Source organism: Pygoscelis adeliae, unplaced genomic scaffold, assembly GCF_000699105.1.
Source record: "Pygoscelis adeliae isolate BGI_AS28 unplaced genomic scaffold, ASM69910v1 Scaffold286, whole genome shotgun sequence".
Lineage (NCBI taxonomy): Eukaryota > Metazoa > Chordata > Aves > Sphenisciformes > Spheniscidae > Pygoscelis > Pygoscelis adeliae.
The window spans coordinates 5,112,870-5,127,769 of record NW_008825076.1 but is presented as its reverse complement, the minus strand read 5'-3'; the positions used below and the strand labels follow the sequence as shown (position 1 = coordinate 5,127,769).

Genomic DNA, 14,900 nt, shown 5'->3' with positions numbered 1-14,900 from the left:
GTGGGTTGAGATAAAGACAGTTTAATAGGACAAAAAAGGAAGAGGAAAATAATAATATAATAATAATGATAAAAGAATATACAAAATAAGTGATGCACAATGCAATTGCTCACCACCCGCTGACCGATGCCCAGCCAGTCCCCGAGCAGCTGTCACAACCCCCCGGCCAACTCCCCCCAGTTTATATACTGAAGATCATGTCATATGGTATGGAATATCCCCTTTGGCCAGTTTGGGTCAGCTGTCCTGGCTGTGCCCCCTCCCAGCTTCTCGCTGGCAGGGCATGAGAAGCTGAAAAGTCCTTGACTAGTGTAAGCATTACTTAGCAACAACTAAAACATCAGTGTGTTATCAACATTATTCTCATCCTAAATCCAAAACACAGCACTGTACCAGCTACTAGGAAGGAAATTAACTCTATCCCAGCTGAAATCAGGACAACAACCAATTACTGTCTGCAACCCTGCTGCTTTAGACCATGAATGAACATTATGTAGAAAAAGGAGACCTCCAAGGAAAAGAGTCAGATGTCTGCAGAAAGCAATTACCTGTCAGTAAGCGATATCTGTCCTTTTGAGTCCATATAAATCCCACTCTGTGTTACAGCAGGAGCATGGCAGACAGCTGCCCTTCCAAAGAAAAAAAGATTGTATTTTAGCTCTGGTTTTAATCATTTGAGAATAGTCTGAGCTACTGCATTATTTCTGCACTTTACTGAGCACAATAATCATGGTCTATTCTAAATAAAATGTATCTCCCTTTGTTTTAGATTACTTGTTGTATTATAGGCTAGCAGAGAAAGATGACTGAACCAGTTGATGGTAGCTCAGAAAAGGACATTTGAACTTACATCTTTCTGGGAGATGGCACAACTGTGATTAAATACCTTGGGAGGGTTTGAAGAAAATCCGTTACTTGAGTTTTGCTTCATAGTGTTCCCAGGAACTGAACATTATCATTTTCCTTATCTGGTCCAGCAAACCAAAGAATGCAGCACTACTAATGATTTGTGTTTAAGAAATATTAACGACAGAAAGCATTCAGTATCAAACTACAAGGCATTTGTTAATACACAATAAAGTAAGGAGAGACTTAACTGACCTGGGTATTTAACAGGCAGTTTCCAGCATTTTTCTATTACTGCAGCAAACTCATTATTGGATCTCAGCATATACATACTTCACATGTATAAAGCAGTTATTGCCTGCAAAAGATATACTGGACAGTAAAGGGTAAACTTTCCCTATTCACTGTTAAGAGCATTACCTTAATCTTTCATCTAGGGCTGCTTTTCAGTGGCACTCGATACAGGAGCTATACGAAACACTTCCTTGAATACATAAAGCCAGAGATTGAGTTACACATGATTGAAGATCTATGCCGCTAGTAAGACAAAAGCTCCTATATTACCTGGAACATGCCTGCTAAATTATTAAAGTGTCTCTTCAAACTGAATATATTCACTGGATAATTAGTCAACAGAAGAAAACGGTCTCTCTTTACAAAGCTAACGTTGACAGGTATTGTATCTTTCATGCACTGTAACAAAAAGTATTTGCAGAACTGATGCAACACAAACATTTGGAATTGCTCTGTCAATGCACAAGTGTTCCCGAGGCACATGGCCCCCTTTGTGATACTGCTTCAGTCTCGTATTACCTTACAAGCAAGTCCTAAACAGTGTGAATTCCTTTTACCTAATGTAGCACTATCCCCATTTCAGAAGCAGGTAAATGGTACAAATAAATGGAGGCTTGCTTTGCATTTGAGGAATGAGTCTGATCAAACTGAAATAGGTTATCTGTAAGCCTGACTCCAGCCCTGTGCTGTGCTAGCCTCTGCTGATGTGTCAAGTGGGACCTACCAAGGGCAGTGCAGACAGATCACTGCCACTGTTAATTCACAACGCTTGTAGTTGTGATATCCCAGTGTGCCACTCCAGCGGCTGTATTCTCATGAGCTTGTTTCCTGCTGCAGATTCTTGGGAACAGAGGCTACTCCACATGTACACAGAACATACCGTACAACGAAAGTATAGCATCTGTCTGCTGAAACCATCGCAGCCAGCCAGCTGACGTTATTTCGTTTATTCTGACCTGGCAAGGGAAGAACAGTAGCAGTTTCCACACTTAAAATGGCTGTCCTATTGCTGAGAGCAGTAGGATGGTCTCTGTACTGCCTGTATATAAACCTAAGCTTACCTGGAAAGAAGAATAGATGGCTTTCAGCTGTTTGAACATGAGCTGTAGGATGAAATACACAGTTCTACCAACTCCAACTCACAGCCTGAGGTGTGCGAAGATGACATTCTGTCAATGCAGATACCACTGGGTTTTGTACTTTTAAGCTATGCCTGCCACCCAACACTAAGGGGACAGACAGGTTCTTTTAGGGATCCTCAGCAGAATGATGATGGCGCTAAATTGTAATTATGGTTAAAGCTTTATTTTCTTAACAGGGTATTATGATTAGCATAGCACAGAATTTATGATTAAAATGGCACAGGATTTCTACAAGCAGAATCAATGCAGTACAATCTATAAGTAGCATAATACAGAATTTATAATACAACTTAACTTAAAATTTCTAATCACCTGGACCCTCTGCAGATCGAGTCAGATCTTAATACATAGTTTGCTGTATCAATATACAATCATAATCTAGACTTGAAAAATCATATAAAAGAATACGAGTCACTCACTCAGTCTTCGGAGGAAGCAGACGAGGATGGAGGCACCCCTGGCCACCGAGAGGTTGTGGGTCTCACTGTCCAGCAGCAGTTTGAGTCCAAGTTCCCCACTTAGGGCTCCTAACTGCTTGATTTTATAGAGAGTGCTGTGTGTGCTGTTACACTTCCCTGTTCTGTGACAGGGTCATCAACACCACCTGGCTGGCCGGGTGCCTGGGACCTTCAAGGCCAGCAAAGAAGGGAGTAATCGGCCTGGCGCCCAGGAATCTCGAGGCCAGCAGGGAGGGGAAGAAGAAATCTGTTTGGTTTGTCTACTTGGTTCACACGACCTTCAGGGCCTGATAATGAGGGAAAGGGAACGAATACACCACCCGCTCGGTCACAGAGAATGGCTGCTTGCCTTATAAAATGGCGTTAGTTATGCTAACCACATTACCAGTGGTCGGGAGCAGGGGCTACCGGTCACATATGCCCCAGGGACAAAAAAGCTACATGGGGTAAATAAGCAATCTAAAAACATATTCAAATCTTATAATTCAAGACTATTTCTCCCTTTCATTATCTGGTGCATTTCCCAGCTTTGAAAATGAAAATAAAAAAAGACATTGCATTTCAAATTTTTGGAAAAAAATGCTCGTTTTTAAGTAGCTTATCACTGAGCTTACTTGTTTGTTTTTTAGTGAAGTATTTTTATTTCTTCCCTCAAGAAATCCACTTTAGAAAAAAAAAACCCTGGAGTTGCTTACCAGTTTTAAACCTACAGTCTCCTACGAGAGCAGTATGAAAAATAGTCTAAGTTATTAAGATTTGTCTTAGAAAGGGAAGTTAATTACAACACTAGTAGCCAATAGTCCAGCTCATATGCTAACTCACTCAGCCCCACCCTCACCTAATTCTAAACTCTTAAAATGCCTGGTCCCCAAACATGCTACCAACACCTTGAATACTACCTAGGTCCCCAAAACTCAGGCAGCCATACATATGTCTCTCTGAGCAGCTAAAAGAGCATCTCATAGTTTGTTCTAAAAAGGTCTTGGTTTACATTTATGGATAGATATCATGTATGCTCCTGTAAAACTCAAATTAAAAAGTATTTCCGTCTTGTATGTATCTTCATCCATTCTCTGGATTTTGGGGTAGCTTGATATTACAAATAACTGTATCTTGTATTACAGCACACGTGCAGTAGCTCTGCATGGCACTGCTAGCTCCACAGAGAACTGCAGTGGAGTCAAGCGTGCAGCAGTCCACGCTGCAGGAAAAGCTTTCGTAAAGCCATCAATGCTGCCATCTCCTGGCGTAGCAGGAGATTTACAGCCACAGCTTTAAATTGCACATTTAGAGCATTTTGTGCGCACTGCAACTGCTAATGCAGAAAATTTTATTAGGGAATTTTTTTTATTCTGAATTTGTTCCATTCATTATTTTGTGTTGCAGCACTAGATGATGATTATCACCTGGCTGGTAAGCTGAACAACCTAGGAGAAGTGTTTTACATAGTGAATCTCCACCAAAAACTTTTGGAAGAAGGCAAATTAGTCTTACTCCAGACTGCAAATGACACTTAGCTAGCGAATCTGGAGATGTAAAAACGTTACAGCATAAACCTTAACATTTCATTTTGCCATGGTTCATTTCTACAAACAGCAACAGCAGAAAAGCAAACAAGAAACAAGCGGCTTCTATCATTTCAAAGGCCAGATAGCGTAAACCTTTTGAGATTGGTTTGACACAATTCCTTATAGTGGACAGTTGCCCAAACGGCTCGTCTGCAAACAATGTTTCATCACAATAAAATTGAACCAGGTCTAAGCAGTAGTTTTACTGACATTTCCCACATACACCTAACCCCACCTCTATCCCAAATCCATACTTCTCTGGAGAATGACTCAAACTAAACTGTTTTCCTAGCCTAGGAGCTAGGCTGGAGGACTCACCAATTTAGCTATTGCATTTCATCTGACAGATGGTAAATTAAGATACTCTGCCTGACTGCTTGCCATTGTGCAAACATGTCTTGCTTTCATTTGTGAAAGGCTTTGGCAGACAAACTTTTTGCCAATTGCTTTGTTTCCTGAAATACACTTTATTAAACCAACATGCAAGACCACTGACATGTGAGACTAGCAGGAGGAAGGTTAAGATAGCTTATCTGAAAGTGTTTATAAAATGTCTCCATTTTGGGGGGCTTAACTAAGTTGCTCTTTATGCCAAAGATTATTTTTCTGCAATAAACCACAAACATTGACAGCAAACTTTCAAAAAATTAATGAAAATGAGTTATTTTATAAATCTAGCATTCCTATGGTTAGCTTTGTGTACACACGTTAGAATCTTACATTCTACTTAATTCAGTTTTTTTGGACAGGTAACTGCCATAGAATAGCAAGCTAATACATTTCCAGAATGTGCGCTAACACTTATTTGTGTGTGAATAAGCTCTCACTACGTTTGATACTTGAAGGAACACAGCTGTGTGTACTTTACAAGAGAACCTCACAATAATTCCAGGGAGGAGTAAATTGCCAATGCATTCTCTTAACTTGGGTAATGGAAAACAAACCAGTTCAAAGTTTGACTCTCTCCTCCCAAATGAATGTATCTAATGTGCACAGCAACGTAATGGAAAATATGCCCTTCTAAAAGTAGTCTGATCAATTAATGTGATGACTAAATAATTCTGAAACCTCGCTGACAGATAAAAAGAAATTGATTCCAACAGGAGAATACGGACTCAACAGATTAATACAGAACTGTATTACCAAACAAGAGACTTACCTGTGCTCACTTCATAATGAAAATATATTTTGACCAAACTTAGTATCCACTTAAGTAGGTGCAACTCCACTGGATTTTTTTCTGCTGAACTACAGTGAATCTATTTTCTCATCACTCATTCACATTGTTAAATATTTTAACAAAGAAACAGATTTTTTTAAACAAGACACAGATGGGACATTCCATTCTTCCCTGTTTACACCAGTGGGAGTTCTGCACACAAGAGATTAGGTGTTTTTTTGGTTGGTTTTTTTTTTGCCATCGATGACCACACACACCTAACCTTTAGCCCGCAATCGCTTGGTGGCATTCATTTGACTGGGAAGACTGGAAAAAATGTGCTAACAACCAAAGATTACAGCATAACAATCACAACCTTGAAAAATAAAATTCAACAATACCAGAAGAAACATTTGAGCAAATGACCAGCTATTGATGTAGCTGCTGGGAACTCTTTCCTATCTTAAAGAAAACAAATAGTCCATGAATGTGAAATCTAAAACCATGTAAAACATAGAAGTAGCAGGGAAAAAACTAACTCGAGAAATAAAACCCAGAAAAGAGCATCTCTAAACAACAGCAGAGTGTATTTCATGGACTTTCCTCAACTATACAACTACACCAAACAAGAAATACCCACCCACCAAAAACTGATGAACACCATAAAGAGAAGAGTCTGAAGTTAAAGGACTAGTAGGCTGTAGAGAGTTTGAAAATAGTATGATTCATTTGTACTAAAGACAAATTGTCAGGTGTTTGGCTGTTGAAATAGCAAGGAACCTGATTCATCCTCATAAAACAAAAGGCCTTTCATACTAGTCCTCTGAATTCTTTGATGCACAACCACAGGAATCATTCGTAATGAAATAGCAACTGGAAAAAGCATTAGATTTCCAGCTCAAGCAGCTGGAGAAAAAGTACTTTAGTTTCAGAAAATATATCTGAATTACAGTGAAAGGACAAGAAGCTGCTTTTAGAAGTGAAGCACACCACCTTGCCCATGTTATTATAATATAACTTTTCAATATAAAAAAGCATTTAGTAAAAATTTTATTTGAAATGTAGCATGAATCCATAACCATGTGTTACAACATACAGTTTTACAGAGAATTTATACAATATGACAGGTATTTCTATACATGCGCCCCCCATTTTTATTTAGTCATTACCACACAAACAATAGTTAAACAGGAATAATAAGCATTCACTTCTAAAAAAAAAACAAACCAAAAACTTTGGCATTTATACAACTGGCTAGTTAAAAGTAAACAGTGGCAGATTCAAGTCAGAAAGAAACCCACTTGTTTTGTTTGACAGCATTTTTGATCAGGATGAAACTCACCAGCACTATTTTCTAGTTAATACAAAAATGAGTACTTTTTTTCAGTCCAGAAACCCCTGTTAAGGGACAAAAACATATTAAGAGAGATGCAAAAGAACCAACTTTTAAGTCTAAAAGGTGTCAGTTTTAAAGCAGTTTAGGCCACGAGTATTTTGCACACATTGGTTTGGTCATGAACAAAACAAACCCCTAATGGTTTGTTCATATTACTGAACTATATATTACTTGGCACAACTGAAAATTTCTCCTTTGGACTAGAATAACCATGAGTATCGTTGGCTCAAAAGTCATGTCCATTGCTGGAGTGTAAGAAAAAACTAAAGTAGAATTTGCACTGTGCCCATCTTCTGTCTTGAGCTTCTGTCACTGCTGTTGGCCACTTACATACCTACCAAATTCATCCAAAAAATGATGGAAAACAATTTGCGAGGCATTTCTTCCTCACATAAGGTAGACAGTATTTCCATTTTAAAAATCAGAAAGCAATGAAAGGACCCCTGAATAATAAGAAATAACAAGCCTCCTTTGAGAAGAATTACTTGCAATTCTTCAAGTACTTACAAAAAATACAGTATTTATATAACTTCTCCAGAACTATTATAATTAACATATCTTAATGTAGTACTAATAAAATATATCCATAGATACAAATGGTTGCACTTCTAAGCAGGAATATCTAACCCAGATTTAGATTTTGCGGCAATTTCATTATTGCTGTGGAACAGACAGCGGTTAAGTCATGTGAATACTAGCTTCTCTTTCTTACACACATCAGAATATCTAATTTGAAAAAAAGTTCTCCAGCAAGTCAGAATACATTTAACGTAATTTTTACAGTTCCTGCTAAATGTTAGCGATCCAAAGTTGACTGAACCGTGGTGCAATAGGGCACAAATGGCAGAAGAGCAGTGGAGTAGAGGCAGGAATGGCAGAAAAACAGTAGAGAAACACAAGTCAGGCTCATACTCACTACTTCTTATTCCTAGGCTTTAACTCTTCTGCTGCGTTTCGCAGAAAAATGTAGTTTTTCTTTTGTGGATTATAAAATTCATGACCCTAAAAAGAAAAATCATCTGTATTTACTCTCTTCAAAGAAGAAGTAGCAGCATTACCTTAAAATGTGAGAATGTGAATATTCCATTAGTTTGGTTTATTAAGAATTAAAGTCTTTAAGACCAGATATTGGACAATATTGGTGGATTAGAAACAGCTTACTGTAACAAGTAATTACAAGAACTGTGTATATAAAGTAAAATTTAAGGGAAGTTTATCCATTTTTAAGGTATAAAAAACTTTCCATAAAAAAATAACCACATATCTCTAAGCTCTACTTTATAGATGCAGCATAAGAACTCAATATGATTATTTTTTTTAAATGTCATTCTAGGCAGAGGAGAAACTAAAACTTTAATGGCCACCCAGTTTCACTTTATATTTTCTATCTTTTAAATGAAATAAGGTCACATTTTTTTCCAGAGTGAAGCCCAAGTTCTACAGGCAACTGCAAAAATATCTGTTCCCCAACTGCAGATGCAAATATACTATTTTGCATATTGACATTATTTGCATGCACATTACCAACTCAATATGCAAATATTCAAATCAGGGAGAGTAAACACTAATAAAGCTACTAAAGTCCAACACACAACTTGAAAATTACCAACTCCACTTGACAGCAATGGTTCTAGAAAGGAAATTTAGTACCTACTGGTTTTACTACTTAATATTGGTTTACAGATCTGAAAGATACCTCGGTTCGTATCTACCATTGCAGTCTGCCCAAGCATTTAGAACAGAATTCATCTGCCCTAGCGCCTAGCAAAGTTATCTTGCTTTGGGCAGCATCCAGAGAACTAGATACAATGAAGTAAGTTAAAATTTTGCTCTCTTTGTGGCATGCAATCAAGTTCATCTGTGTGATTTCTGCATTCATTTCAGTCAAAACCACAAGGAATGTTATCCTCAAATTTAAAAGCACTAGTTATAACAGGAAAGTAATACTTTCAACGGAAGTTGCCATTCCATTAAAATCAGTTACACTTCAACCTTGCTACCCCTTTCTTAAACTATTAAGAAGTATTGATTCTCCACATATCATGGTTTGTTGTGATTCTCTTGCATCTATATAATTTATTGTTGAGTTGAGTTTGGAAGAGAAATACATAAATAAGTGCCACGAGCAAGCTGCACTGAATGGTACTGGAAATTTAGTACATGGCATTCAAACACTGGTTGAAGTGTTTATAACCACAGTCACAGCTTTTTTTAAAGTTAAAGAGAATCTGCAGAAGCAGCAGAGATGTGCATTTCAAAGAGATTTGTGGGAACCTGTGAAGAGTGCCACATTGCCCATGACACTCCCCACAGCAGAACGTGTATGAGCAATCAGAATAACTACTGAATCATGCAATTTACATTTTGCTCATCCACATTTGCAAAATAGCGTTGTTTAGCAATCTTATCCAACTGAAGCTAAAAACCAAAGAATGCACTACTTCAGTGTTACATTTCAACGGATGTCTAAAATGACCATTGTAAGTTCTCTTGCACGCTTGTGAAATTAGAAAGACTCAGCTACTATTGATAAACAGTGAAAGCCTCATGTGAAAAGGATAGTCTTAGCTGTCACCTGCAAGTATGAATGAGTCTAAACCTTTCTTACCTTTGACCAATCGTAACTGGAAGCGTATGCAAATATATTGCCATTATGGTTGAAACAACAAGCAGATATCGGCTGGTCAAGTTGTTCCGATGTTTTTAGCTTTGTTCGTGCATCTTTATCCCAAAAGCTGAATCTACCATCAGATCCTACTGTTGCAAGAGTACCATGGACAGGGTGAAATGCTATCCCATTTACCTGCAGAATCATAAAAAAATACTATGTAAAACACCACACATGGGAACACTGTCAACACATGTGCTGAATCCTGAGAGAGTGTTAAGTACACAGGAAAGATTTTTTTCAACTAGATATAGTTCTTGGGTTTTTTAAATGTTTTCAGATATATTCTCTGGAAAAAACAAACAAAAAAAAACCCCAAAAACCCACCGAAGCGACAATGAAAGCATCATCTTTTTTGTAGTACTTAAAAATTCAATGCATATTCCCATTACACAAATATATTAAGTATTGCTTCAATATCACCAACATTAACAAGCGTCATCTCCACCAAGATGATTTAATGAATGGTTGATCTGGTGCTTGTTTTAAGGAAAGTACAAAAATTTGTCTTTCCTCTTAATGTACGACTATGACTGGTCTTTAAATATACGTCTAAGATGACCTTTTATCTTGCCTAAAGTTAAGGAGAACAAACAATTCATAGCCAATTTTACATTAAGAGTGTATATTGCCCTGTATAAATGATCTAATGGTATATGCTGAGTACTTACAGCATAGATGTCCTGAGGTGCTGATGTGTTTGTTCCATTGGAGCGATGACATTTAAAAGTGAAATTATCTTTTGCACTGTGGGGGGAAAAAAGTCTTTACTTTCCTCATTGTAAACTGAGCAATAAAGAAAGGATGTTTCATTAAATGATACTTACGGATTTGGGGGGTTGATATAATGAATAGCTACTCTTCCTTCAATACTTCCAAGGGCAAATCCAGTAGGTTTGTTCACTTTGTCTTTAAAAATAGCAACACAGCGATGCTGAATTTGAGAAAGATACAGAGGATTTTAGACAGAGGCCTGAGGGCCAGATCCTCTGAATGCTGTCTGTTTTCCATGGGGACACAAAACATCACATACACCAATGCAAAGTAAAGCAAAAACACAAACAAGGTCAAGAGATATGTCAAATTCTACTGAGAATTTGGGCCACTGTATTTAAATTTCTAAATCCTTATGAAGATCAGCAATAGATCAATGGCAAACCAAGACGTGCCATACCAAGATAAAGTACTTTGGTTTTGAAACACTGTTTGTTTTTACCAAAAAATGGCAAGCCCAGAATTTCAACAATCTGTATAAATACGCTTGTAATAAATATAATCATTTACCTGGTGTTTAAGAGGAGATTCTATTCTTCTAAATTCAGAAGGTTGATTCTCTAACTGATAAACTATCAAACCCCTTTCTGCAGTGGCCACAGCAGCCATAGGATGAACCTGGATAAGGTTGTAAAATAGGTTGGAAGAGAGACACTTGGTGTTAATAGCACTACAGAGAATTCTATTTATTATTTTGCAGAAATCCCTGAAGAAGTTAAAGGAATTAGACTATTTTCTGGGGGGAAGAGAGGGAGGGAAAGGGGAAGAAGAGAAAGAACAAAGTTCATTTGTAGACGTATCTTCAAAACAAATCAGTTCTTCCTTGCCACTGAGAAATTAAACATACCAAAAATCCTCTAATTATTAGCTGGCCCTTCCAATGTGAATCGCAATATGGGTAATGCACACTCATCCAGAAATGAGGGTAGGTCAGTCCCAGTGCTGATTTGGTTTTGTGATGTTAAATGGATACTAAGCGTGTTTTGTATGATGCAAATACCTATTTTCCAGAGCCTGATCAAGAAGATCAATTTATGTTTTATTGCTAAAAATCACACACAGATCAAATACTATTCTATGATTCTAAACAAACAGTCAGTATTTAGTGCTAACCTACAGAAGCCTCAAAGACTGCCAGTTTATTCATACTCCCAGTCATCTAGCTGACACTAGTTTACCGTGTATCATGGCTTACCACATCTGCACAATAACATCTTTCAGGGAGCTGCAATGTCATCATAGGTGTTGGTGAACGGGTATCCCAGAACTGATGGAAACAGAGAAATCAACAAACTTAGGCTTGGAGTTGAGGATACACCATTTAAATTACTTTACTAAAGAGAATGCAATTGGTACCAAGTTGTTTCACTCTTGTCTATAGTCAGAATACTGCAACTCTCTGTGAAGCGAGGCTATTTCATTAACCTGTTTTTTGTATTAGTGTTTAATAGAATATTTTCATTTCACGTAAATATTTTCATACACAGATTACTAGCATGCTTTGTGTCCATTTGTTCAGGTAAAAATCATACCTTCAAAGTTTTATCCCAGCTTCCTGTCATCACACAGCTATAATTTGGTGCTTTAATCCAATGGATAGTCTTCACAGGAGCATCATGCTGAAGAAAAAAAAGGACGAACACACATACCTTTACTGAGATAACAGTCCATATTCCTTGTTTATGCTCCTCGTTTTTTGTATGTATTTAGACTTTTTATCTATTCAAGAAAAGTGACTCGTTATTTTAGTCACAGCAGTTAGGATAAAAGTTGGTCATGACCCTTCTGTTGTCTAGTGCTGTAAAATCACCCACATAAGAAAAAAATGGTTCCTGACACAAAGAACTACAATCAAGTCACCCTATATAGGAAGATGGTCACAGCAGAAATACAAATTATGAACAGCAGGACTTTCTATTTACAAAGGATATTACCCATCATGCTGAAAATCAACACTTTATTGTTATTTGTTACAAACTAACATAAAAACCAGCTTCTTTGACAAGAGCTACAGAAGAAAGGCCTATGTTAATTACACCAACAAGATTTTAAAATCAAGGCTGAGAATCTGAATTTTATCACCTCAAATAAGATACAAGAAGCAATCATTAAAAGGACTAACCCTCTTCTTAAATTATATAACTGGTAACTCATTTTAGTCACCATAACTACATAGTCTATGAACAGACAGTCACTTCTAAATTGAGACTGCAAATTATAATCCCTGTTCCTGCTGCAGCAGAAAGCTGGTATTTGTGAAAGTGAATTCAATGATTTCTTAATTTTTTTTCCCCCCTATAATGCAGCAGGGTGACTTAGTGAGATCACAGCAGCAACGGAAAGAGGTCTCTCAAGTAAAACAGAGGAAACAGCTGCACAGGTTATTCAAATCACTTTGATTGCAGGTTTCCCTATTCATGTGCACTTCATTATCCCAAAAATATAAAAAGCACCCTACAACCTCTTCTTCATATAGCGGTATCTACTTCAGAAGCGCTTCATTTGCTAATAAAGATAGCTTTTAATAAAAATAGAAAAGGAAAAAAAAAAAACACCTAATAGCCTGGGGCTTGCTTGCTTACTTGTGCAATCTGAATAGCTTGATTACTGTTGAGATCCCACATTTTGGCAGTTTTATCACAGGAAGCAGTAAATACTTTACTCCCATCCTAAAAAACAAGAATAAGGCCAAGAGATTAAATAGCTCTATCATGCAGTATCTATCAGAAAACTGTCAGGTCTTATGCTCTTCTAGTAATAGCGTAACATTAATGTACCATATACAGGGACTGCAAGACAAGGAAGAAACATAAAAATGGAAATTTATTTACGACTGTGTCGTAAAAGAGAAAACTGTGCTAGCTATTATCTAGCTTTAAATACATTCTTACTTTTAAACTCACTTTTACCCTCCTTATGCCCATGTTAAGTCTATTCTACTAGGACACGCTTAGCACATATTTACAGTAACATGTCTATATAATAATCATGGGCTGCATCTACATGTGGCACTTGTGTCTGTCTGGAAACCACATGCCAATTTATTTAGGGTTTGGGTAAAAATTGTTTATTTATTTTTAAATAGGAACATACATCACTCCAGCAGCCATCTAGTACAGGCCCTGTGTGCATCTGCTGAGCCTTTGGAATTGTCTGTCCATTATCCTGAACTTCCCAGCAGCGCACCTGTAACAGGAGAAGCGTATACAGACATAACATATTAACGCTAAAAACTTAAAAGACTTCTCTTCTTGAAGATCCCAGCCTTAGTTTATCCAACGAAAAGTATGATTATAAACACCAAGCTTTTTTCAGAACTAGTGAAACCTTATTTTCTCTGATTATGTTCATTTTATCTATACAGCCACAACTCCAGCCCACAACTTCAACCCCACCTCAAAAGTACCTTACGATCACGTAACACCTCCCAGTGCTCTCCTGGAGAACGCTTAACCATCAGCTAGGAAGAAGCTGCCTGCTGCAGGCTACCAGCCAACTAACCAAACAGAACAGCTAAAAAATGCGCTCACGTTTGTCTTCCCCTCCCTGTTTGTGCCAGTTGGGATCTCACCCTTCAATCCAAACAAACTTCAATAAGGTTGTAGAAACTTAATCTTTTTGAGACTACACTGTCAAACTGGATGACTTACCATTGTGTTCATGGTTCTTTCACTGGGCAAAGCATGTTAGCCTAATTGTATAAAAAAATGAAGCTAAAAACCAAACAAGTAGGAAAAAGAAAAATCAAAGTAATAAAAATGTAACAGGGAAAACATTGACTACATATTCCAAGCTGAAGCTTAAAACACACAGGCAGAGGAATGACTTATCTGAAGATCACAACTTTCTCAGTTGAAGCAGCTCAGCTATGTCAAACTTAGTGCCTTGGCACCAGACACAAATTTTGCAGTTCTGCAAAGAGGAAGATTTTCAGGTGCCCTGGCACAAGTTTTTAGGATCACATTTTGCAGTTTAGGCACCAATGCTCCCACTTTATTCACCTGTAGGTCTGACTGTGAGTACTTACATCATTTGCCCATGATCCTGCAATGAGGAAATTACCCGGCAGTGTTGGCGGACTAAATGCTAAACAAGATATGCTGTCATCAGGTGGAGATGTTACTTCAATATCCTATAAAGGAGAGAAGACAAGACAAAATCAGCCACATTTGAAAACTGTGCACTGAAATCCTATTAATTCTATAGGGTGAGTTAGTAGGTACTGCTGTGACACATTAAAACACAGCAGAAGAACAGTGGTTCCCACAGGGGCTAATGCACATACCTTCATTGGATTATGGTTATCTGCAGTCGTACTGCCAAACATGCTGGTACCGCCCGTACCAAACCCTGATGTTGATCCAAACAGACTCATCCTTGCCCTGCAAATGAGGAAAAGACTTACTGAGACTTGCGAGGCCCTCAAGCATCCCTAGGGTGTCTCACCGCAGCCGCTACACCAGCACACCCCTCACCCTGCCTGGGAGGCACCCGGCGATATAAAAATATACGAAATTTAAAAAAAAAAACCACCACAGAAAACACCACACTTCTTGTTGCAGTTGGATCCCTGACATTTCCCTGTCGGCCACCCT

General features: G+C 37.8%; 1 protein-coding gene across 1 annotated transcript; it reads right to left on the bottom strand.

Moving 5' to 3' along the window:
- Window positions 1–6,499: 6,499 nt before the first annotated feature.
- On the bottom strand, window positions 6,500–14,685 carry RAE1 (ribonucleic acid export 1). Its single transcript, XM_009326772.1, has 11 exons — window positions 14,591–14,685; window positions 14,333–14,437; window positions 13,399–13,491; window positions 12,888–12,974; window positions 11,838–11,924; window positions 11,501–11,572; window positions 10,816–10,923; window positions 10,359–10,465; window positions 10,203–10,278; window positions 9,472–9,666; window positions 6,500–7,865 (listed from the first exon to the last, which is right to left on the bottom strand). Exons 1-11 carry the CDS (start codon window positions 14,678–14,680, stop codon window positions 7,779–7,781), a joined length of 1,107 nt encoding a protein of 368 aa, XP_009325047.1. The 5' UTR covers window positions 14,681–14,685; the 3' UTR covers window positions 6,500–7,778.
- Between the last annotated feature and the right edge of the window lie 215 nt (window positions 14,686–14,900).

What these genes read in the sequence shown, in the direction of transcription:
- RAE1 (XM_009326772.1), bottom strand. Translation starts at nt 14,680, where the DNA reads ATGAGTCTGTTTGGATCAACATCAGGGTTTGGTACGGGCGGTACCAGC. An exon ending in AATCTCCTCTTAAACACCAG is followed by an intron (nt 10,466 to 10,815) that starts GTAAATGATTAT and finishes TCTCAAATTCAG; the next exon opens with CATCGCTGTGTTGCTATTTT. An exon ending in CCAGTTACGATTGGTCAAAG is followed by an intron (nt 7,866 to 9,471) that starts GTAAGAAAGGTT and finishes TTTTCTTTTTAG; the next exon opens with GGTCATGAATTTTATAATCC.